Consider the following 25,476-nt stretch of genomic DNA (forward strand, 5'->3'; position numbering starts at 1 on the left):
GGCCCTCATCCGTGTCACATCCCAGTGATGGCTCCAGCCACTTTTGGGCTTGGCTGGAAGAAGATGTAGAAGTTCCAGAAGCTGACTTACCACTTGGGAGAGAAAAACCTGAAAAGAGGGCCAGCTCACAAACCAGGCCAGCCTGCGGAGCCAGAACTCACTCAATACCCTGTCCTAAGAACTAAATGATTGAATGGGTCAATCACTGGGGGGTGTCGGAGACCCCACCTTCTTGCCCGAGACTCTTTTCCACATTCAAAGTTTATATCACCCTGTCACCCCTCCTCTGCTGCGCATGTCCCTGGGGCCTTCATCTCTTCACAAGCAGCAAAACCTGCCTTCAGGAAGAGGCTTTGATTACACCTAGTGAAGCTTAAACTAATACATCACCGCATCTTGAGAACTGGAGTTTGGGACCACAATGCGGCAAGGGTCATACTGAGCAGCTCAGTGATGGGCTTATGAGGATGCCAGGGCCTCCTGGTGGGCTTCTGTCTACGGGGAGTGCCGCATGCTGGGCACCTTTCACTGGGTTCTGTGGGTGGTGGCAGTAGGAAGGCCCCGGGCAGTGGGGGAGAGCAGGAGACTCCAGGATGTACCCCACATGCCCAGCTCCTCTAGTTTTAAACTTGTGGCTGCTCTGAGTGCTGAAGGTGCCTGGCCCTGTGTGACGGGGCCAGGGGGTCCTAGGACACAGCGTCAGCTCAAATCCCTGGGCAAACCATTTTCTTTTTTTTTTTTAAGCACTACTTTTTAACATTTTTATTTATTTATGGCTGTGCTGGATCTTCACAGCAGCACGCAGGCTTTCTCTAGTTGTGGCGAGCAACTATGAAGGGACTACTCTTCATTGCAGTGGCTTCTCTTGTTGCAGGGCACAAGCTCTAGGCACACAGGGCTTAGCTACTCTGTGGTATGTGGGGATCTTCCTGGACCAGGGATCAAACCCATGTCCCCTGCATTGGCCGGCGGATTCTTAACGCTTGGACCATCAGGGAAGTTCTGTGCAAAGCGTTTAATGCTCTCGTTCACCTAAGTCTATAACGCCTTTGGGTCATGGTATCTAAGTGCTGTTTTGCAGTTATGATTTGTTTCAACATAACTTACTCCAGAAACTTAGGAATCTTGGAGGCACGTTTTAGCTCTGGTTAGATCCAGTCGAGTGCTCACTGAGAACTCTTCAGGAGCATGGATAATCCATTCTGTGTTGGGGCTCCTGGACAAGGATCAGGCTGCACAGGATGCTTGGCCTCCAGTGTCTGTCTGGTCCTGGGCAAAGGAGTGTGATGTGTCCCTGAAGAGACCTCGTCCTTTCCTGACATTTCCTTCAGCAGAATCACTGCAAGATGGGGTTGGAAGGACTGTGGGGGAAGCTGTGAGGTTCATTTATCCAATCCCAAAGAAAAAAGGAAACTCTTTGTTATGAAGAACAGGTCCTCAGCAGCTCTTGTCAGGGTTAGCAAACTCATGTGTGTCCTACCGAAATTCCTTAGGCTCTGCTGTGAATCCACTTCCTCACTTCCTCCTTAGCAAATCCAAAGCAGCTGGAAACCATCTTCTGTATACTTGGAAGCGATGAAGTCATGACTCAAGCGTCCCTTCTCCAAACGGAGCAGTGCTGGCTCCTTCCTATCACACCCCAGCCCCATCTTTATGCCTCTCAGTTGACCTCTCTGAAATTCAAGCAAATGGTGGTAAAAGGGAAATTACACAGGATGCCCATGTCCTGGTACTTGATGCTCCTTGGATGACCTCTTCATCTGTCTTACTGCTTGAATGAATGACAGAGATGAATGCACTCTGGCTATATTTAATTCTCACCCTGCATGCAGACTGGAACATGAGATTAAAGAATTGTAAGCCCTGAGATAAGGGAAAACCTTGAGGTTTCAAAATTAGCGCTCAGTCAAAAAGAATGCAGAACTCTTTAATAAATGAAATAGCAGTGCTAAAAATAAGTCAGCATGCATTCTATTTTAAATTAGTTTATTTTTATCAAATATGTGAAATATCTTAAAAAGTCAAATAGTACTGCTAGGTGTAACAGGAAAAACAGCAGTTTTCTTTCTCCACCACTAATTGTCTCTCCCGAGAGGCAATATTTTAGCTGTTTCTTCTGGAACCCACCTTCACACTCCTAAATTACTTGTTCTTACTGGAATTTCTTCATTTTTTCAGTCTCAGAGAATGTCTACCAACTTCCCACTATGGAAGATACAGGTTTCATTCTCCTTGGCAGCTTAAACGGCCAAGTACACTCATTTTTCCCACTCCTCTTCTTCTCAATATAATTATACTGAAGTTCTAAAAGATTTCTCCCCAGTTTTATTGACATATAATCCACATGTAACATTATCAAGTCCAAGGTGTACAATGTGTTGATTTGATCCACATATATATTGCAAAATGATTACTATCTTAGCATTAGCTTATGCCTCCACCACCTCATATAATTAACCATTTCTTTCTTTTTTTTTTTGTGGTGAGAACATTTAAGGTCTCTTCTTTTAGCAACTTTCAAGTATATAACACAGTATTGTTAACTATAATCATCATGCTGTAGTTAGATCCCCAGAACTATTCATCTTCTAACTAGAAGTTTGTGCCCTTAATCCATACCTCCCCTTCCCCTCTACCCCAACTCCCGGGCAACCACCATTCTACTTGTTTCCATTAGTTCAGCTTTTTTAGATTTGACATGTAAGTGGTATCATCCTTATTTGTTTTTCTATGACGTATCACTTGGCATATTGCCCTTAAGGTCCATTCGTGTTGTTTTAAATGGCACGATGTCCTTCTCTCTCATGGCTAAATAATATCCCATTACATACACCACATCTTGTTCATCTATTCAGCCTTCAGTGGACACTGAGGTCGTTCCCATATCTTGGCTATTGTGAATAGTGCTGCAATGAACATAGGCATGAAGACATTTCTTCAAGATTCTTTTTTCATTCCCTTTCGATATATACCTAAGAAGTGGGCTTGTTGGATCCTACAGTTCTGACTTTAATTTTCTGAGGAGCCTCCACACTGTCAGTTTCCATAATTGCTGTTACCAAATTTACACGCCCCACCCCACAGTGCTCGAGGGTTCCCTTTTCCCTACATCCTTGCCGACACTAGTTACCTCTTGTCTTTTTGATGATAGCCATTCTAACAGGTGGTATCTAATTGTGGTTTTGATATGTATTCCCTGATGATTAGTGATGTCGAGCACATTTTCTTTTTTTTTTTTTAATTATTTATTTATTTTTTCAGTGGGTTTTGTCATACATTAACACGAACTCATGTGCCTGTTTTCTGTGTCTTCTTTGGAAAGGAAGTTCTGCTCCTCTGCCCCTTTTTTAACTGAATTTTTTTTTTACTATGGAGTTATAGGAGTTATTTATATATTTTGGTATTAACTCCTCATCAGACAAATGATTTGCAAATATTTTCTCCCATTCCATAGGCTGTCTTTTCATTTTGTTGATTGGTTCTTTTATCATGTAGAACTTTTTAGTTTGATGTAATCTCACTAATTTTTGCTGCTGTGGCTAGTGCTTTTGGTGTCACATTTGAAAAATCATCTCTGAGACTGATGTAAAGGAGCTTTTTCCTTATGTTTTCTCGTAAGAGTTTAGGGACTTCAGTTCTTAAGTCTTTAAACCATTTTGAATTAATTCTTGTGAACCGTCTAATACAAGGATTTAATTTTATTCTTCATGTTGCTATCCAGTTTTTCCAGAACTGTTTATTGAAGAGATTATCGTTTCCCCTTTCTAGGACCTCAGTTCTCTTCCACTGATCTATGGGTCTATTTTTATGCCAGGACCACACTGTTTTGTGGTGTAGTTTGAAATCAGGACATATGATGCCTCCAGATGTGTTTGTTTTTAAAATTGCTTTGGCTATTTGGGCTCTTTTGTGATACAAATTTTAGAATTTTTCTATTTCTGTGGAAAATATAACTGAAAGGTTGACAGGGAATGCATTGAATTTATAGATGGCTTTGGGTAATAAGGGTATTTTAACAATATTAATTCTTCTGATCCATGAACAGAGGGTATATTTCCATTTATTTGTGTCTTTCATCAGAGTCTTATACTTTTCAGTATACAGAGCTTTCATCTCCTTAAATTCATTCTTAAGTATTTTATTGTTTCAATGCCAGTGTGAATGAGACTGTCTTCTTTATTTCTTTTTCAGATATTTTACTGTTAGAGAAATGCAACTGTTTTCTGAATGCTTTGTATCCTGTACCTTTACTGAATTCATTGACTAGTCTAACAGTTTTTTTTGATAAAGTCTTTAGAATTTTCTTTATATATTAATAAAGTCATATTATTTGCAAACAAAGGCAATTTTACTTCTTCCTTTGTGATTTGTATATATTTTCCCTCATTTTCTTGCCTGATTGCTCTGGCTAGGTCTTCCAGTACTATGCTGAATAAGAATGGCAAGGGTGGGCACTTCTGATCTTAGAAAAAAAATTTTCAATCTTTCACCACTGAGTATGTTTTAATTAATGTTTAGGGCTTACATTATCAGTGCATGAATAACATTCACAACTGTTTGAAACAGTGTATTCTGACTATATTTTCTTTTTTTTTTTTATAGCTTTTGACTTTTCTTTAAGTTAATAATATTTCACCTTTTTTATTTGCTTGGTTTTCCACGTGCTTCACCAAATGCTTCATCAAAGTATAATTCTTTTTCTACACATATTCAAACAACACATCTGATAGTCTCTAAGTTTCCTTTTTTTTTTTCCTCTAAGTTTCCTTTTTATTTTTTCTTGGAGACATCCCTCCTGGAGCCCACTGCTCTCCTGCTCCTCCTTGGACTGGACATTTTCCATACCTGCTATATAGCTACCTTCCTGGAAATTCCCTTCTCTTCTTCACTGTGTTGGAGTGAAACTCCAACTCGTGTTGGAGTTCAGTGAAATTCCTGAAATTCATGTTTTCCCCCTGGTTTACTCATTAGTTTCAGAGGAGAAGGGATATGGGGAGGAAATCTTTTGCGATATTAGCATGCCTGAATAGGACTTTATCTTCCTTTATCTTTGACTGATAGTATGAATAGGTATAGAATTCTAGGTTGGAAATAGTCTTTTCTCAGAATTTTGATAGTTTTGTCCTACTATCTCCCTGGTTCAGAGTTGCTGTTGAACATCAGATTCCATTCTAGTTCTTTTTAAATTTTATTTTTTATTGAAGTGTAGTTGATTTATAAGACTAGTTTCAGATGTATGACACAGTGATTCAATATTTTTAAAGATTATACCTCACTTGTTATTTTAAAATATTGGCTGCATTCCCTGTATTGTATAATATACAGCTTATTTAGAGTATATACAGTAGTTTGTACCTCTTGGTTTCCTACCCCTACCTTAACTCTGTCCACTTCCCTCTCCCGGATGGAAATCACTAGTTTATTCTCTAAATCTGTGAGTCTGTTTCTGTTTTGTCATATTCATTTGTTTTATTTTTTAGATTCCACATTTAAGTGATAACATATAGCATTTGTATTTCTCTAATTTATTTCACTAAGTATAATGCCCTCCAGGTCCAACCACATTGTTGCAAAATAGCAAAATTTCATTCTTTTTTATGGTTAATATTCCTTTGTATAAATATATGACATCTTCTTTATCTATTCATCTACTGATGGACACTTAGGTAGCTTCCATATCTTGGCTATTGTAAATAAAGCTGCCTGAACACTGGGGGGCATATATCTTTTTGAATTAGTATTTTCATTTTCTTTGGCTATACACCCAGCAGTGGCATTCATTCAAACAGCAGTTCTACTTTCAGTTTTTTAAGGAACCTCCATACTATTTTCCATAGTGGCTGCATCAATTTACATTCCCACCAACAGTGCACTTGGGTTCCCTTTTTTTCATTTCCTTGCCAACATTTGTGGTCCTTTTAACAATAGCCATTCTGACTGGTGTGAGGTGATATCTCATGGTTTCAATATGCATTACTCTGAGGATTAGCAATGTTGAGCATCTTTTCATGCATTTGTTGGCCATCTGTATGCTTTCTTTGGAAGAATATCTATTCTTCCCATTGTTAAATTGGGTTCTCTTTTTTTTATACTGAATTGTATGACTTTATTAATAAATAGTTTGGATATTAACCCCTTATTGGTCTTATCAATTACAAGCATTTTCCCCATTCAGTAGGCTGTCTTTTCATTTTGTTGATGGTTTCCTTTGCTGTGCAAAAGATTTTAAGCTTAATTTGTTTATTTTTGCTTTTGTTTCCTTTGCCTGAGGCAATAGATCCAAAAAGACACTACTACAACTTATGTCAAAGAGTGTCCTGCTTGTTTTCTTCTGGGAGTTTTATGGCTTCTGGACTAATATTTAGGTCTGTAATCCACTTCGAGTTTATTTTGGTATATAGTATGAGAAAATGTTCTAATTTCATTCTTTTACATGTAGGTGTCCATTTCCTGGCAACATTTATTAAAAAGGCTTTCTTTTCCCCCACTGTATATTTTTGCCTCCTTCATTGTAAGTTAACTGAACATAAGTGCATGGGTTTATTTCTGGGCTTTCTATTCTGTTCCATTGATCTATGTGTCTGTTTTTATGCCACTGTAGCTTTGAAGTTTTGATTACTTCAGCTTTGTAGCACATTCTGAAGTCAGGGAGTGTGAAACCTCCAGATTCATCCTTTTTTCCAAGATTACTCTGGCTAGTCAGGGTCTTCTGTGATTCTGTATAAATTTTAGAATTATTTTAGTGCTGTGAAAAATGTCATGGATATTTTGTATTAAATATGTAGATTGCTTTGGATAGTATGGATATTTTTACAATATTAGTTCTTTCAATCCATGAACACTGGTTATCTTTCCATTTATCTATATAATTTTCAATTTCCTTCATTAGTGTTCTGTAGTTTTCAGAGTATAGATCTTGTACCAGTTCTAGTTCTTGATGTTTTGCCTGTGATCTTTCTCTAAAGCTTCTGGGATCTTCTCTTTACTCATGTCCTCCAGCTCTGGGAAGTTTTGACAATTTCCTCCCTTTTTTCTTTGCTCTCTATTTCTAGAACTCATATTAGTCAGGTGTTGGGTGTCCTAAATTTTATCTTTTTTCTCCTATTTTCCATCTCTTTGTTCTATCTTCTGGAGGAGTTCAACTTTATATTTTAATCCATCAGTAGAAAACTTTCACTTTTGCAATCATATTTTTAACAACAAAGAGGTCTTTCTGTTCTCTCACTATTCTTTTTTCTTGGTTCTTATTGTATGAAAGCAACATTTTTTGGTTCTTTCTGAAGATATTATTACAGTTGCTATTGCAGTTTTCTTCTGCTGCCTGCATTGCCCCTATTTTTTCTAATTTTTTTTTGTTTGTTTTGTTCATTTTGATCTTTTTCTTTCACAACAGGATTCTTCAAATTTTTAATAATCACTGGCTATAGGTTCACATTTAAGCATGAGGAACCAAAGAGTGAATTGGAGGTTCTATACAAGGGTGACTGCTGACTGGTGAGTTTCACCATCTGCTTCAGAGTCAGGGCACCAGGCCATTTCATTGGGGGATCCCCATGTGGTACTATCTGCAGGTCTTTGCTTTGGGTTATACAGTTTCTCCAAAGAAGAATCCGATAATCTCATGCCTAAGAAATATCAACATGGCTGTCAACATCCTGGAGGCTGAGCTGTAGAGTGTGGGTTGGTAACCGGTAGAATGAAAGTGAAGTGTTAGTCACTCAGTCGTGTCTGACTCTTTGTGATACCATGGACTGCAGCCTGCCAGGCTCCTCCATCCATGGAATTCTCCAGGCAAGAATATACTGGAGAGGGTAGTCATTACCTTCTCCAGGGGATCTTTCCAACCCAGGGATCAAACCCAGGTCTCCTGCATTGCAGGCAGATTCTTAGACTTCCACTTGCTCCCCCTTCTTTCAGGGTAGAGCTTTGTCCCAACCTTGGCTGTGCCAGATACCCTATATCCAGGCCCTCTCTGATGACTTCTCCAGAGAGCAAAGCTCCCAACTTATATCTGCTGGTATGAAGGAGGGGCCATGGGGCCTAACTGCTCTTTAGCAAGACCTTTAACTAATCTTTGCAAGCACGTTTTACACTTGAATTCCTGAATCTCTCTAGATTTTCATGGCTCAAATCAGCCTCCTCTCCCACCAAATGCACAGAAGATAAGCTTTTTGAGGCTTCTCCAATCTGCTCACCGCTCATTCATCCTGTCTTCAGTTTTCAAAATTTGACTGATGTTTCTTCATTCATTCGTCCGTGCTCAGTCACGTCCTACTCTTTGCCATCCCATGGGCTGCTCTGTTCGTGGGATTATCCCAGCAAGAACACTGGACTGGACTGCCATGATGTTTCTAAGCTGCGATCATCGCCTGTCTCCTGCTGCCCTTCTGTGTTTATGCCTTCTTCATTTTCTCATGATTTCGGGGGAGGGGAGTTAGAGTGGGGGAAGACATTAGGCGATACATATATACACTTCATGGGAGGTTAAATAAAAAGCCCTCACTGAAAATGTTTTGATTTTGTGTGACTAAAATAGAACAAAATCACTGCTATCAGAGAGATGTGACCTGCTGCTGGCCAATTTGGTTAGAATAATCTCTGCTCCTGTACTCAGGAGCAAGCAGCACATATCACCTCCTCCGAAGGCGCAAAAGCTCTCAGGGCCAAGGGCTATAGCCCTTCGTGTGTCTGACAGGGTCTCTAAAGAAGGAGGCTCCCAACGGCACCTCTGCAATAAGACCCATAGCACTCCTTGTCGTCAGAAGGTAATTGTTCTACAGCATGAATCATCCCTAGATGACTTTCTTAGCCCCATGAACCCTCATGTTTTTCTGCCCATTTAGTCTGAGGGATTGGAGGAAGACCAGCCCCATCAGAAGTAAACTTCCTATTCTGAGTCCAACCCTGTCATTGCACTTGCCTTGTTCTTCTTGCTTGTGGTTTTATCTGCCTCATAGAGAACCTCACAAACATAAAAGAGGTGAAGAGTTGAGACATATGTGCATGTGTCCTCAATTATTTTGATGAGGTAATGGAGGATAAACACTTAAATAAGTATCATAGTGAACAGAAAAGCAAGAAATGAATTTACTAGCATTTAACTATAAGAACATGAATTGTATTTTATAGTTATGTACAATTCCCTTAGGATTTAAAACTGCTTTCAAAGAAAACATTCTCCTCATTTTACATAGGATTAAATGATGCTCATAGAACTTACTGCAGTGTGTTCCAAATAGATCAGTAATTTTTTTAAAGTTTGAGGTTAGTAAGAATGGATATTTACAGGAGAAGTCAACCCTTTCTTTTGAATATCATTCAGTTCTAAGCAGTTTGATTACTTCTGTGTTTGGCTTCCTATTGGATTTTCTAGCTTAAAGCAAAAGAGGATGGAAATGTGACAGATTTAAGATATAGTATTCCTTTTTACTGCTAAATAAACATCCTGCCAAATTTTTTTTGCCTAACTTTTTAAAATTAATTTCTATTGGAGTATAGTTCCTTTACAAGGCTGTGTCATTTTCTATTGTACAGCAAAGTGAATCAGCTATACGTATGCATTTATCCCCTCTTTTGATGGATTTTCTTCCTATTTAGATCACCACAGAGCACTGAGTAGAGTCCCCTGGGCTATATGGTGGGTTCTCATTAGTTATCTGTTTTATACACAGTATCAGCAGTGCACATATCTCAATCTCTCAATTCATCCCACCATTCTGCCTAATTTCGCACTTAGTCTTTTTCTCTTGCCAATCTCTTTTGAGAGGTCATGTCAAAATTCCAAAATATCTTTTGAGACACACAACAGGAAGCACATAGACAAATCAACAGCAGTAACACACTAGACCTACCTGTTAAAATAACACGTCACCACTGTCCCAGCTACGGTCATTTGTTGGCATGCAAGGATGAATTCACTAGTCCAGATGAGGCCAATTAAATGGTACCACCACATATACCGAATGCCCGAAAGAGGCTTATATTCCACTTGGCCACCTTCAATGACCTGTGCAGCTCCTAAAGTTTAAAACACAAACATGCTTTATATCTGTGTTTTCCTAAGTATGGAAGAAGGTTCAAGAGGCCATTCTTCCTCTGTTCTAGACTTTGGCATCACACGAAACACAGATGTCAATGTCAAGTTTGCTTAAGATCTTCATAGCAAAACTAAAATTGAGAATCCACATTTAACTTATGAATAATATTAACAGTGATGATTATGATAACTGGTAGGCAACTTGTATAAGATGACACTTATCTTCTAATAGTCACCCCACTTTACAGATATGAAAACTGAGGTTTGGCAGAGTCAAGTGACTTTTGCAAAGTCTCACTGCTCATAATTAGTGGAGGAAGAATATAAACCTGGACACAGTGGACTCTAAAGCCCATGGTTTTTCTATCACAACACTTTGTGATGCAAACAAAACTTATGTTGATGAAAGTTATGTTATAGAACCCTGCCTAGGACTGTGTTATAGAATCCTGTGTTATAGAACCATGCTTCACCAAAAATTTAGACTCAATAAAGAATCTTAATTTGTTCAAAAGGATTCATTTCAGATTTCAAGAGCAAACTCTCCTACTACATTTAAAATGGCTAGTGGGACTCAGTGTTAACCTCCTAGATTCAGATCTCAGCTTTATCCCTTTTTGGGTAGCCTGGGGCAAGTTATCTGGCCTCTTGGAGTGTTAGTATCCTTATCTGTAAAACCCATTTCCTGATGGTCATTCGAGAGAGAGTAGAATGGGTTTACCTGGTGAGTACCGGCCCACAGAAATATCAGTCCATAAGTAATGATGATTTTTATCACTTAAATTTCAGGAGCACAATATTATATTTAACTGAGGCCAGGGAGGTAACCCCAGCAATGCTCTGCCATTCACTGACCATGTCCTACTTTATTTGCTCTCATCTAAAGAAGTCCTTGAATTGGCTCTGCAATTCAACTCAATTCCATACCAAATCTCAGTTCTGCAACTATACTTGATTTTTAGATGTTCTCTGCTCTGTTTCATTTTATTATTATTATATTAGAATTTTTTTTATGTGGACCATTTTAAAAATTCTTTATTGAATTTGTTCCAATATTGCTTCTGTTTTATGCTTTGGGTTCTTGGCTGTGAGGCATATGGGATCTTAGCTCCCCAACCAGGGATCAAACCCATACCCCCTACACTGGAAGGCAGTCTTAAGCACTGGACCACCAAGGAAGTCCCCTGCTGTATATTTTAAATAAACCACTATAAGAAAGAAGATGGCACTTTGGTCTCTGGCAAAACCTACAACTTGAAGAACATTTAAAGACAGTTTCATACTAATATTTCCTTTCATAGCTATAAATTGCTCCTAGGTTCATAATTCATATGTCTTTAGACATTCACAATAGGGTCTGGGCAAAGGAAGTGGGAATGATAATCATGTTGTATAAGGAACTGATTCCACAGACGAAGGCTGGTCTTAGTAACTCCTGCTCTGTGTTCTGCTGAGCAAGAGTCACATTGTGAGAAATACTAGATCAGCTTGGTTCACAGACAGAAGTTAATATTTTATTGAACACTGGATTCATTCTGGCTTGGAGGCAATCTCCCATCCAAGTACTAACCAGGCCCGACCCTGCTTAGCTTCCGAGATCAGACGAGATCGGGCGCGTTCAGGGTGGTATGGCCGTAGACTGGAGGCAATCTCTATTTCAGGTAAGGCGCTAATAAATGCTTACGCATTTCCAAAATGGATGTGTTTCAGAAAAGCATTCCCAGTCCCACAGGAGGTGGCCCCTCATGACTGACAGGCACATGTATGTAGTAAATCAGGTGAGTGGAGACTTGGAGAGCCACTCCTGGAACAGCAGAAGTGATGGGGCCAGTCAACATGCACGGGATCACCAGTGACAGGGACACACTGCAGTTTGCAAGCACAGGTCTACAATATCACACGTGAAGTGGGGATGGATGAAGTTTCCAAAGAGGAGGAGGGACAATTTCCTCAACAGACAAAAGGCAAGTACATACAAAGGCCTTGGGTGCTAAGGAGGGATTGTGTCTCCTTGGGGCTACCAATGGCACATTCACACACACCCCAGCTTGGGACACTGATGGCAGCAGTCAGCAAGCGGAGGATGGCTAAAAGGGATACATCAAGATCCATACAGGCCACCACACTCCTGGCATTCCTCAAAGAAGCAGAATGCATAAAGATATTCTTGACTGGCCACTTGTTTTTGATCATCTTTACTGAAACCATCAACTATTTATTCTTCTAGTTCAGTTATACCAAGTTATTTACAGACTTTCCTTTAGGGCAGGGTTTTTCAACCTCTCAACATAGCATTTGGCATTTTGGATCACATAATTGTTAGGGGTGTGAAGTGGGGGAGTTGCCCTATGCATTGCAGGATATTAAGCACTTGGCCTCTACCCATTAGATGCTAGGAGCATCTTTCCTCCCCTCTTCCAGTTAAGACAACCCAAATGTCTCTAAACATCACCAAATTGCTGCTTGATAACCACTGTTGCTGCTACTGCTACTGCTAAGTCACTTCAGTCGTGTCCGAATAACCACAGCTTTAAGCAAACATTCTCTGAAGAATCAGGAGCTCTAGCTTCAGGGAGAAGCTTAGAACGCGACTGTGGGTGGGGCAGGTGTGTTTAGGCACACACGACTGCCCTCTCCTGGATGGCTAGGTTAGTGCAGGCAAGAGCCTCTCATCAAAGTATCAGTTGCTTTGTTATTAATACTAACACATTACAATACTGTTACCACCATGTGTAGCTAACAGATGCTAACGGGAACTGGATCCCGAGATGAGATTTGATCTGGATCCCAAGATGATTTTGATCTGGTGGTGAAAACGGCACTGAACTGGATGAGGGCCTGGTTCCAATCTCGGCCTTGACATTTGTGATAAGCAACCTGGGCCTCCGGTCTCTAACGGTAAACATGAAAAGGGAAGACAAGATGAACCCGGGCAACGGTTACACAGTTTGAGAGTCACAAAGACTGAGATTCATATATCTCCTCTGTCTCCTAATGGCTGAACAACCTTAGGCAGGTTATGAGGTTGCGGGGCCTTTTAAAATCTCTGTTTCATTGTCAGTAATCTGAAGATACTAATACCTACTCTTCCTTTCCTTGTTGATTCCATCCAGCCTCATGGCTCTAAATGCCATACATGTAGCTGTTACGAGGATTAAACAGGCAGTTGCTTAGAATATCAAATATAAGATAAGATTAGCTATAATTGAGGTATAAGCAGATACGATTTCAGTTGTGAAGAAATATTTATTTAGCATTCTGGATTTATGCTGGATGTCAGCTATTAAGAGAAAAAAATGAAAAAGGCAAACAAAAAAATCAGAAAGAAGATACAATCAGAGTGAATATCAGGAACTCACATACTGCTACACTAGTTTATTCACCTCCCCTTCTTCTGGACTGTTTATAATCTCTCCTCCAATCTCTAACTAAGAGTTATTTTCCCATCCTCATGCTCAGTCAGTGACCTCACTTTTGGTTTCTCTGAGAAAGCCGAAGCCATGGGAGAATCTCTGCGAGCATCTACCCCATCTCTACCCCTCAGCAGCATGCATCCATGACTGGACTGCTGCTGCTGCTGCTAAGTTGCTTCAGTCGTGTCTGACTCTGTGCGACCCCATAGACAGCAGCCCACCAGGCTTCCCCCGTCCCTGGGATTCTGCAGGCAAGAACACTGGAGTGGGTTGCCATTTCTTTCTCCAATGCATGAAAGTGAAAAGTGAAGGTGAAGTCGCTCAGTTATGTCCAACTCTTAGTGACCCCATGGACTGCAGCCTACCAGGCTCCTCCGTCCATGGGATTTTCCAGGCAAGAGTGCTGGAGTGGGGTGCCATCGCCTTCTCCGATAACTGGACTACCCCACCTTAATATGATAAACTGTCCGTGATTCTAAGGTCAGCCCCTGCACTAGATCCCCTTTCTCATCTACTTGAAGATACCACTTCAGAAAATTTCCCTCTCTTTCTTGCTTCCTTAAAATATTCTCTGACTGAATCACTTTTAATAATTTCATATCTTAAAACCCCTACTTCTGAGCTCCCTTCACTCCTCCGACTTCCTTCCTACTTCTCTGTTCCTCTTCACAGCCAAATTTCTCGAGGTTGTCTCTTACTCTTTCCAATTCTTTTTCTCTTTCTCTTAACCCACTCTATTTGTGATCCACTCCCCCACACTGCTCTGAAACTGTTCTGTTTCACTTCCATGCTACTAACTTCAATGGTCAATCCTTAGCTCTTATCTGACTGATCAGCAGCATATGACACATTCAACATTTCACCCCAATTCCGTACAGCACGTTATTCTCCTGCTCACTGGTTGCTCCCTTTCAATTTTCTTTCCTTTTTCTTCCTCATTTCCAAGACCTCTTAACATTGACATGCCCCAAAGGACAGTCCTTGGATTTCTTTTCTGTCTGCACGCATTCAAATCTCATGGTTTTAAATACTATTCATGTGTTGCCCAATTGTCAAACGCAGACCTCTAGCTGGGCCTCTCCAGAAACTTCAGACTCAAACCGTTAACTCCCTACCCAACATGTCCACCTGGATGTCTAAAAGATATTTCAATCAACACAATTAAAAATGAATTTTTGCTCTTCCTGGAAGATGTTCCACTCAAAGTCCTGTCCTGTCTCAGCTGATGGCCATCTCATCTTCCAGTTGCTCAAGCTAAAAAAACCTCAGTGTCATCCCCAACTCCTCTTTCACATTCTTTATCTAATATCAGGAAATTCTTCAAAATAGACACAGAACCTGTACGTCACAGCATGTCCACCATTACAACCCTGTTCTAACCCACTAACACCTCCTCCATGAATCACTGCCATGAAAATGTGAGTCAGACCATGCCACTCTGCCGCTTAAAATGCTGCAATGACTTCCTATTTCAGAAACAAAGTTCTGTAATGGCCCACGAGGCCCCAGGATCTGACCCTGTGCTCCCTCTGACCCCAGCCTGAGCCACGCTCCCCCAAACCACACTACTCTGGGGAGCGGCCTCCTGACTGTGTCCCCAGAGTCTCTGCCTTGCTGTCCCCTTTGCCTAGAACACTTCCCCTCCTTTACATAGACTCACGGCTCTGCCCTCACCTCCTTCAAATCTTTGCTCACAACTATCTTCTCAACAAGGCCTTCCCCAATCATTAAACTAAGAATTGGAGCCCCCTCCTTAAGCATTTCTTGTTTTAAAAATATACTATGAAAATGTAATAAATGCTAGAATACATTTAAGATGTCTGAATTTTACACAGTTTGAGGGTCCCTTGATAAGACAAAGAATACAAGGTTAGGTAGTCAGGTACTGAACTTTGCAAGAGTTCTTGCAAATGAAAGACCCTGAAGTTTAAGCTTTAGGGGCTTGAAGGTAAACTTGTCTCAAATCTGATTTAAAGTGTTATGATAAGTTAGTCTGATAAGTGTTATGGCAAAAAGCAGCACAGGTTAATTGGGGCTCCTTAAGCATTTATTCTGGAGTAGGAAATGGCAACCCACTCTAGTATTTTTGCCTGGAAAATTCCATGGACAAAGGAGTCTGGCAGGCTACAGTCTGTGGGGTTGCAAAGAGTCAGACATGACCGAGCACACACAGTCCAGCACAAGCATTTGTTATTCTTCTCTGCTCTATTTTTCTCCTTACCACCTATCAAATTTGAATATACTATAAAATTCACTGACTCATTTTATTTAATGCTTATCTCCCCGTAGCCTTCACACTGGAAGGAAAGCTGTATCTCCAGCATCTATAGCAGGGTCTGATATAGTAAATGTCCAATAAATACTTGTTCAGTGAACGATTGCACGAATGAATGAACCAATCTTCCTCAAGTAATACATCGTATCAAAGAGATGTGAGACAACTTTCAGGAAGTCTTCCTAGAGATCATCGTCATAACCTGGAGGAAATGCATCATGCAGCTAGCTATAAATTTGGGTATTACAAGCAAGTTTTAAAGCAATTTGAAAGACTGATATGTTACTAATGATTAGTGTAAATGGCAGTTTCTCAAGGAAGACAGTGCAGCTGATTGGGATCATCTCCCAAATGATGCAGGCCCAGCTGAAAACAGTCCTATGTTCTACCACATTCTGTGCACTTGGCCTCTTCCAGCCAAGTGGCTGGGTGTCCTGCTGACACCCAGCCTGCCTGAGCCTCCCACTGCCTCAGTTCTGCTCTGACAGCACGGGGATCAGGGAAAAAGAGAAGAAAATCTCATGGCCATCATGCCTGGAGTTTACCTAGCTCTTTCTGGTATATATCACATTCAATACAACATCGATGTGAATTCACTCCCTGACTCAGCACACACTGAACTCACTCAAGGGCTGTGCACGAACCTTAGAGATAGAAAGAAAAAGATACAGTCCTTGCCCTCCAGATGTTCATTCTCCTGAGGGAGGACGACACACAAGTCATTATCTTGCGTGATTGTTCAGAGGTCTCATCAGCATCTGACATAACACATTTATGCTCCTTTTCCCATCCCCTTCATCTGGTTCACTGCTGTATCTCTAGTTCCCAAGCCATGTAGCAGGCATTTGATGAATAGTTCTTGAAAGAATGAAGAATACACAAAATGTAAGGAAAAAAAAAGAAGAAATAGCTCAGTATGCTTGGGCAATTTATAAGAGTGTTTCTAAGAAATATATTGAAAGTGAAAGTATTACTTGTTCAGTTATGTCCGACTCTTTGCAACCCCATGGACTGTATCCCGCAGGCTTCTCTGTCCAGGGAATTATCCAGGCAAGAAAACTGCAGTGGGTTGTCATTTCCCTCTCCAGGGAATCTTTCTGACCCAGGGATCGAACCCAGGTCTCCTGCACTGCATGCAGATTCTTTACTGTCTGAGCCACCAAGGACAGGTCCAAGAAATACATTACTCAAAACAAATCTTGAATAATGACTTGTTTTTCCAAGCAGTGATGGGCAGAAAGTTGGGGTGAGGCTTAGGAAGGGGAGAAGATTCTAGACTAAGATCACAGCAGGTGCAAAGACACCTAGATGTTCATGGAGGCTGCCTCCCTGCACACTTCCCCACAGGGACATAAACTTCTGAAAAGCAGGAGCTGTTTCAAATCTCTCCTGAGCAACCCCTCTTCCCCTGTTCCTAGGACAGGGCTGGGCTACTAGGAAGCTTTTGTGAAATAACTTCAATTATCTTCTAGATCTCTGATAACCTAAAAAGAGGACAATTTTCTTTTAGACTGTGTTCTCAAATATGTCAGGCAGAGAACAAACCACAAACCAGAAGTTAGTACTAGACATTCCTTGGTTGACATTAGTTCCTAATATAAGAAATACCTAGGGCCCCCTAATTGCAAAGCAAAGCTCTGGTCCCATCTCAGCCTCCTAACTTCCTTATGAGGCAGCCTGGGGTAAGCACCATTTGTCTACTGCAAAAATGGGAAAAGGAAGCCCAGATTAACATTCAAGGAAGGCCAGAGCCAGCCTAGATCCCAGGGCCCTTGACGGGAGTCCCTCTATCTGATCCTGCTGCCTCCTTTCCAAGCACAGTCCTTTGCCTTTCAGCACGCTAAGCACGTTCCTGTGAGGATAGATCTCTTCTGACTGTAGTACCACGGGGAGAGAAAGCCACCCCCAGTCCAAACGGGCCCCTTTCTTCTACTGTTTCAACTCAGAGTCTTCCTGACCACCTAATGATAACTCAGGGTCATCAGATCATCTGGGCTTTTTCCAACCTGCCAACCACACCTACTGGATTCCCAAGGTTATTACCGTGTTCCTGTAACTACTTCTTCCACTGGATTCTAGTAATCACTGTCACATTGCTAGTAGCATACAAGTCCCAACTGACTAATTACTGTCACTTCTGGGGGGCCTGTCATTTCATCTGCTCCACTGAAGTAATCCCCAAACAAGCCCGAGTTTGTCAACTAGTTAAGAGACTTATTAACAGTCACTAGAGAAACAGCTCATCAAAAAATGGCAAAAACTTATCAACCTAAGTTGGCTTTTTCTGCATTCTTTCTTTTTTTACACAATAAAGTATTAACTATCCAGTCACGTGACACAACAAAAATCTCATCGGATGTACCACTGAGGACACCCCTACAACACTGGGGACTTTGGGGGGAGGCTGGAGAGTCTGAGGGCTCTGTGACTGCCTGAGGGGTCGTGAGATGAGACAGGTGCTGCGCGGGCGTCCCTCACCACCCCCATCACCTGGGCATCTGCTGAGGGAAAGTGAAATGAGACAGGTGCTATGCGGGCATCCCTCACCAGCCCCCCCATCACCTGGGCATCTGCTGAGGATCCACACAGCAGCAGATGACCCGCCCAGGCCCAGAGCTTGTCATCCTGGCACTGTATGAAAAGGCCTTTGAAGACAAAGGGACCTCTGTGTACCATGCTGGGCTATAGGTGAGTGGAAAGGAGAGGCAGGTGGCCTGGTTTCTATGCTGCCCAACCCTGGGGAGGAGGGAAGGCGGGAGCTCTGTCAACACCAGGCCTCCTGGAAGCCTGGTATCTACCTGCTCACAGATTCCTGCAGCGGGTCCTGGGCACCTAGTTTCCTTTCCTGCCCTTCATATTTATTTTTATTTATTTGGTCTGGTCTTGGTTGTAGCATCTTGTAACTGCAGTACGCAAACTCTTAGTCGTGGTCATGTGGGGTCTAGCTCCCCAACTAGGGATTAAACTCTGACCCCTGCATTGGGAGCAGAGTCTTAGCCGCTAGACCACCAGGGAAGTCCCTCCTGCTCTTCAATTCATCTCACTTGCTCATTTATCTCCTTCCAAAATGGCCATGCTTTAATACATAACCTTCCAACGTGCTGCCTTCTACCCTATAGAGCAGCCCACTCTGTCCCCGGCCCTCCTCTCAGCCCTGGGGCCCAGGCTATTTAATGCTTCCCAGGCCTTGGACCCAACTGGGGCTAAGAGGGAGAACTGAACTGAAGAGGCACACTGCTAGCGGATCAAGTCACCCCCCCACCTGAATTGGCCTTGGGGCATGATCCTCTCCGCCTGGGCCCCCAACTCTCAGGACCAGCTCTCGTCTTATTCTCTATGACCAGGTTCTCTCCTGTGCTTGGACATGACCCTGCTAAACCCCTTTGCTTCTTTCTGTACTTCCTGATCTTCTGGTAATTTCCAGCCCATCCTCTGAGAAGCCTTCCCTGTCTCACAAAGTCGGCTGGAGCCTCGCTGTGGTACTCTCACAGCTCCCCAAATCTCTCCTCCTGTGATGGTCCTCTACCTTGGCCATCCTCACCGTGGGCAGAGGCCACCACTCTTCCCCACTGCCTTGCCAGGGCCTTGTCCCGCAGCCCTCACCTAACATTTGTGCAGTCAAGAAAGAACAAAAGAATGTGTCCTGCTCCAAACCACAGAGACAATTCCCTCCACCCAGGCTCACAGCCCATAATGACAGCAAAGTGGGCAACTGTGCCCTGGAGGCTGGAGGAGGAAGGCCCCTCCCTGGGCCCAAGTCGTGCTTCCCAAGGCCTCACCTCTTCCCTGTGGTTCTGGAGGACGAGGGCTCAGCACCACAGCCTACCACCCAGAGCATCAAGTCCTGCCACCCCCCTGCCACCCCCTGGCTTCAGCCCCTAGCCTGCCATGTTGCCCTCTAGTCACAGGCTGCAAACACCACATTACGGGCATAGCCTGCATCTGCCAGCCAGGCTCTGTGGTCACAACGCTGCTTCGGCTTGAACGGACAAAGCTCAGGAGGCCTAGTTTGATTTCCTAGCCCCGTATCCCAGACACAGGGACACGTGAGGTAGTGGAAAGAGCACAGGTTCTAGAGCTAGAGCTGTTCTAGAGCTCTGGTGTCAGCTAGCTGGATGGCCTTCAGCAAATTACCTACTAGAACCTCAATGTTCTTGCCTCTAACTTCAACACAACAACACAGGCATCAAAAGGGGGTTGCAATGCTTAAAGGAGAGACCATAAGGAAGCACCTAGTACAGAGCTCAGAATTCAGGAAATTTTCAACAAGTGCTCACCTTCCTGCAGGCACCGAGGCCACTGCCTTCCTATCTGACCAGGACTAAAACTGTGTCGAGGAAGTGAGCTAGAATGTGACTGTTCAGTGTTGCCCCAGTTGAGACTTCCAACTGTCTCATGATTTCTGTTCTTTCATCTTTTCTTGGTCACTGAACCTCTTATTTTTAAACTGTGCACGGCTGCCCCAAATGAAACAGCCTTGTCTTCTCAGGAGCAAGGCAATGCAGAGGTCTGTGTGCACTCTCATTAAATTTAACTGGTTCTTCTGAGACAGCAACATTTCAGAAGGGTCCTTCCCGGCCGCCGCCCCCCCCCCCCCAAATATTGCTACAGTAGAGGGAAAAGAATTTCCTGCATCCCCCCATGACAGAGCCCCAAACACCATCACTGCTGCCACCAGAGGCCTCAAGCTGCATGGGAAGTCTGGTCTCTATAAAAACAGGCCAGTGGTTCCAGAATGCTGGGGCCTTCTGTGCCTGACTCCAGCATCATGGACCCCATCCCCACGGCCCTTACCTGCAGTCCCCAGGCTCAGGAGCACAGCCACCCAGAGGACCCAGAAGAAAATGAGGATGGTAAATGTCCACAGTGGCTGGAACAGCAGGAAGGGAGAGCTGCTGATGGCTTTATTTGTGACTTGGAGAAGTTCAACTGTCAATTTGATCCTCTTTCTGAGGACATAAATCAAGATGAGTAGAACTGCCTGGTGAAAAAGGGGTTAAATTATTCAAAATAATGCAGAACTGAGACAAACTTAAACCTTAATATTTTACTGACATCTCAGCAAACAGCTCTTTTAACACAGTCACCTCCTACTTTGTTATAGTGGAATAGACATGTTTTCAAGTACTAATTGAGCATCTACTATGTGCTGGTATTTATGCTAGATTCTGCTGCAACAACAGTGGACAAGACAGAGCCCCTGCCCTAAAGGAGCTTGCAGTCTGTCAGAGAGAGAGAGAGAGAGAGAATAAGGTCCTCGGGTGTCAGGGAACTGTTTATTTCTTTTTCCCAATAGCACCTAACATGCCAGAGAATGCTGAAGGACTGCAGAAGGGCAAGGGGCCACAAGGACAATGCTCTTTCCTTTGGGTCTCCTTCTACTTCTTCAGTTGCTGTTTCTTGGGATCTTTTGGGTGGTCCTCCTTGCTCTTTTGTGGTTATAGCATCCTTTTTAGATGCTTTAAACTTACAAATAAAAATCTCCAGGGAATTCCCTGGTGGTCCAGTGGTTAGAACTCCATGCTCCCACTGCAGAGGGCACAGGTTCAATCCCTGATTGGGGAACTAAGATCCTGCAAGCTATGCAATGCTGTCAACCTAAAATAAAATCTCCAACCTCACCTTTCTCTACATGATGGATGAGTAAGCACAACAGTTACTGACCAGGCAGTGGGTATCCTACAGTGCGTCAAACTCAGCGTGTCCAGAATGGACTTCATCATCTTCACACAAAAATCTATTTCCCCCGTATTCCCTACTCCAGGAGTCCTAATTTTTCTGCACTTTCCAAGAAAAAGTTAGGTTCCTCTCTTGCGGACTTCCATCTTACCCTACTGTAGCACTCAGCGTACTCTACTGTGGATGTTTATTGCCTGCACGGTACATTACTGACATCAAGCTTCTTGAGGGCAGGGCCATCCCTTATTGTCAAGGGCTGGCAAAGCGACAGTCATAGCACAACCTCAGTTTGCTGACAGAGCTCCCAGTCTATTCTCTCCTCTCGATTCCCACATTGATGCCACAGCCCAAATCTCATCTTCTCTCTCCTAGACCCCCAATAACCTCATTACCTCTGCTTTTAATTCCCTCAACCCCCTACTCCTGACACAAGCTAAAGGGATCTTTATAAAATGTGCAGTCAAGGATGTCCTCTCCCAGATCAAAATCATTTGACATTTCCCCAGAGCTCCTGGATAAAGACTGAAATCATCACCACTGCAAATCAGGACCTCCCCGGTCTGGTCCCTTCCCACTGAGGGAACGTCCTACAGGCTCCTCTCTTGTCCGTGTGACCCAGCACACCACCCCCGGAGCCCAAGATGCCATTCCTCTTCCTGCTGGACTTGGGTGTTGCTGCCCATGAGGATCTCATAGTCAAGTGGAGGGAAGTCGGGTGAAAGAGGAATAAAATGTGCAAAACCGCTCCCAGGGCTGAAGGGCCCAGTCGTCACCCAGCTGTGGGGACTGGCCTGAGGACCCAGGGAGGGACGCCTGGAGGAGACGTGAGAGTTGTGAAGGCTGAGTAGGAATTTTCATCTCTTGTGTCCTCAATGCCTAGCACAATCAACGAAGAAGAGGGACTTCGTTTTTTACTAAAAATTTTAATGAAGCAAAATGATATAATATTTAGGCAAATGAACTTGTAGCTCCTGAGTGACTGGTAGCTCCTGAATGGAATGCTAAAATGTGTGTATTTAATATGTATGTTTTTCAACTTAAATATGTGTGTGTGTGTGTGTATAAAAGGCTCTCCTCATGGTCAAAGTACACCACGAGGACACTGACCAGAACTGAAGAGTTAACTATCCCATTACTCCCCAGTCTTAGGGAGATCAGCATTACCCACTGGGGACCCTGCTAGGGGTGCAGGGTGGGCAGCAGAGCTGACTTACCACAGGGGTCAAGCCTCTACTCCCCTTTCTGGGCCCTAAGCTGCAAACGGCTGCATCTCAGCCTGCGCCCCCAGGCTGACACCCTGAGGTGAGCAGCCAATGCCATTCATCCTATTTTCATTGCTGCTACTGAGTATATTGAAACCACTGAAATAGCATTCCTAGGCAGCTCCCCTCACAGGATGGAATCTTGCCCCGTACATCATGTCATGGCATTGCTGGCTCTGTAATTCACCTCACGGTGGGGTGTGTGCTGGCTGTGTGTTTTTTCTGGCCAGCTCCGTTGTCTAGGGCAGGGCCCTGTGCAAAACAGGTGCTCAGTAAAAGGTGATGGTGACAAAGAGTCTTAGGGATCTTGTTAGCACAAGCTCCCCAGAAGCTGGTACTTGGCAGAAACTACGTCGCAGGGACACACGTGTAAACGAATGGTGTGTGAGCCGTGGTGCGGCTCCTCCCTCTCCGCTCACAGCCTCCCCTTTCTCTATCCTTACACCCAGAGAAGAGACTCCCCTGACCCTGGCACCTGGCGGCCACTGATGGTTCAGTGTGTGAAGACAAAGGGAGCCCTGCGGAGGGCTGGGGAGGACAATGGTTGTGGGGGGAGTGGAAGGAGGTGAGCTCCCCCGGCTCCCAGCCCTGCTTCCCCCTGCTGCTTGTGCCCAACAGCCCAGCACCTGGCCTGGGGTGTGGGGGGCTTTCTTCTTCAGCCTCCTGCCCAGGCCCTGGCTCAGCCATGGGCCTGGACCGAGGACAGACCAGGAGCTTTGCTTTATCAGATACTTGCTCCCTGAGATGCAGTTCATGTGAGGAACCCAAACCTGACACCTCCCTAGAGAGGAGAAAATGTCAGGCCTGCATCAGATGTGAGAACCCAGGTATTTCCTTAAAGGTGAGTTGGTGTGAGTTGGTGAGAGAATCAGGCTCTTACGAGAACTGAGTTGCTGAAACATTTAATGGGCATGTGAAAACCCCTGACTGTCATGCCTCCATGACATAATGCTTAGGAAGCAACACACTAAAGGATGCCCATGGGCCGCCTGAAGCCAACCCCTGAGCCTGTCCAGGCCTGTGATGCCAGCACCACCATCAGCATCCAGGAAGTGGCCTGAATGATTCTCAGTTGCCAACCATCCTCCGCCAACAACCTATATTGCCAGGCTCAATATTCTATGTTTGCCTGCTCTCAGCCAGGGAATTCACTGGGGAGGCAGCAGGTTCTCTGCAAACCAAATGAAGCTAGTGGCCGGCAGGTTTGGAGACAAAGGGCTCTCTGTGTTCAAGGGCAGTGGGAGCTGTCACGCCTTTGGGAGCAAAGCACCCACTGGCTAGAGGAGGAAGGGGGGCTCTTCTCAAACCAGGAAATAGGAACTGTTACAAGTCTGCCTCCCCCTCCACACTGTAGTGTTCACCCTATAGCTGCCTGGGGGTGAAAGCAGTCCTGCTATAGCAAGGGTAACGGATCAGCAAGGGTAATGAATCAACTTCTGAGATGGCAGAAATGACCTGGAAAGAGGTAGGATTGTTTTCTCACTTTTTGAGGCTGCAATGCATTCCTACACAGGTATCTCAAGTGAAATGTGAAGGGACTAAATGTGTATGTACACTCACTACATTACCATGTATGTACCTTCTACAGGGAAAGAAAACCAAATGCTCATTGTTTTGGGTTAAAATGCAACTGTTTGGACTTCAGAGTTCTGGCAGGCTACCTGATCTACTGCTGGAAGAGTGCTTCTTACCGTGATGACTGTAGAGACAATAGCAAATCCCAGCAGACACTTCATATTTTCCCTTTCTGTGTCCAGTTCTATGCTGAGGTCATTGGTATAGTCATAGTACAGCCACCACAAGACACCGCAGACAACTGGAAAGCAAAACAACAGTGGAACTTAGCACACATGCCGTGAGGTAACCCCCCTGTCCCCTGACACTGGGTGGCCTTGCTCGGGCAGTGGGTCCCAAATCCCTTGGGTTTTGCAGGCAATGACCAACCCTCTGAAGCAGTTAGGCAGGGTCACGGCAGCCCACTGAGGAGCTTCCAGGCCTAGGGCGGCTGTGTATCTCTGAGAGATGTACGACGGTGATTCCAAAACACAGGTGTGCCCTATGAGCCTAGCCCATAGGTGGGGCTGGGTGTGAGCATGGAGCAAACTGTACGGACAGGATGGTGAGAGGAACATTAGAGTCCAAAGGCTAAAATTCCCAAACCAGCTCTGCAGGTGACAACTCCAAAGGAGCCTGGATATTGGTCTTGCTGTTGTTCCATTGCCAAGTTGTGTCCAACTTTTTGTGACCCCATTAACTGCAGCATGCCAGGTTCCTCTGGCTTCCACTATCTCAATGGAGTTTGCTCAAATTCATGTCCACTGAGTCTATGATGCTATCTAAACATCTCATCCTTTGTTGCCCCTTCTCCTTTTGCCTTCAATATTTCCCAGCATCAGAGTCTTTTCCCAATGAGTTGGCTCTGAGCATCAGGTGGCCAAAATACTGAGTTTCAATTTCAGCACCGGTCCTTACAAAGAATAGTCAGAGTGGATTTCCTTTAGGACTGATCTCTTTGCTGTTTGATCTCTTTGCTGTCCAAGGGACTTTCAAGAGTCTTCTCCAGCATCATAATTCAAAAGCATCAATTCTTTGGCACTCAGTCTTCTTTATGGTTCAACTCTCACATCTGTACTGGTATGACCATACCTTTGACTATATGGATATTGGCTTGACACCTACAAAACTGGGCAGATGTCCCAACATCACAAATGCTCTGCATTTAGGGACTTGGTGACACCTGCACCACATACACAGTGGCTTCAGGGAGGGCGTCTTCACCACTTGTGGGTGGGGAAGAGCATCCCTCACAAG

At 43.7% G+C, this 25,476-nt stretch overlaps 1 protein-coding gene across 6 annotated transcripts in view; it reads right to left on the reverse strand.

The window, feature by feature from the left end:
• SLC44A3 (solute carrier family 44 member 3) overlaps window positions 1-25,476 on the reverse strand; it is an 83,303-nt gene that overhangs the window by 30,595 nt on the left and 27,232 nt on the right. For all 6 annotated transcript variants that reach the window (XM_043875976.1, XM_043875975.1, XM_043875978.1 and 3 more), the window contains 3 exons: window positions 24,357-24,481; window positions 20,519-20,705; window positions 9,852-10,017 (listed from right to left, as the gene is read on the reverse strand). In XM_043875976.1, the coding sequence (XP_043731911.1) occupies window positions 9,852-10,017; window positions 20,519-20,705; window positions 24,357-24,481 (478 nt within the window). The remainder of the gene's footprint in view (window positions 1-9,851; window positions 10,018-20,518; window positions 20,706-24,356; window positions 24,482-25,476) is intronic.

This window comes from Cervus elaphus, chromosome 20 (assembly GCF_910594005.1).
Source record: "Cervus elaphus chromosome 20, mCerEla1.1, whole genome shotgun sequence".
In the NCBI taxonomy this organism is placed as follows: Eukaryota; Metazoa; Chordata; class Mammalia; order Artiodactyla; family Cervidae; genus Cervus; species Cervus elaphus.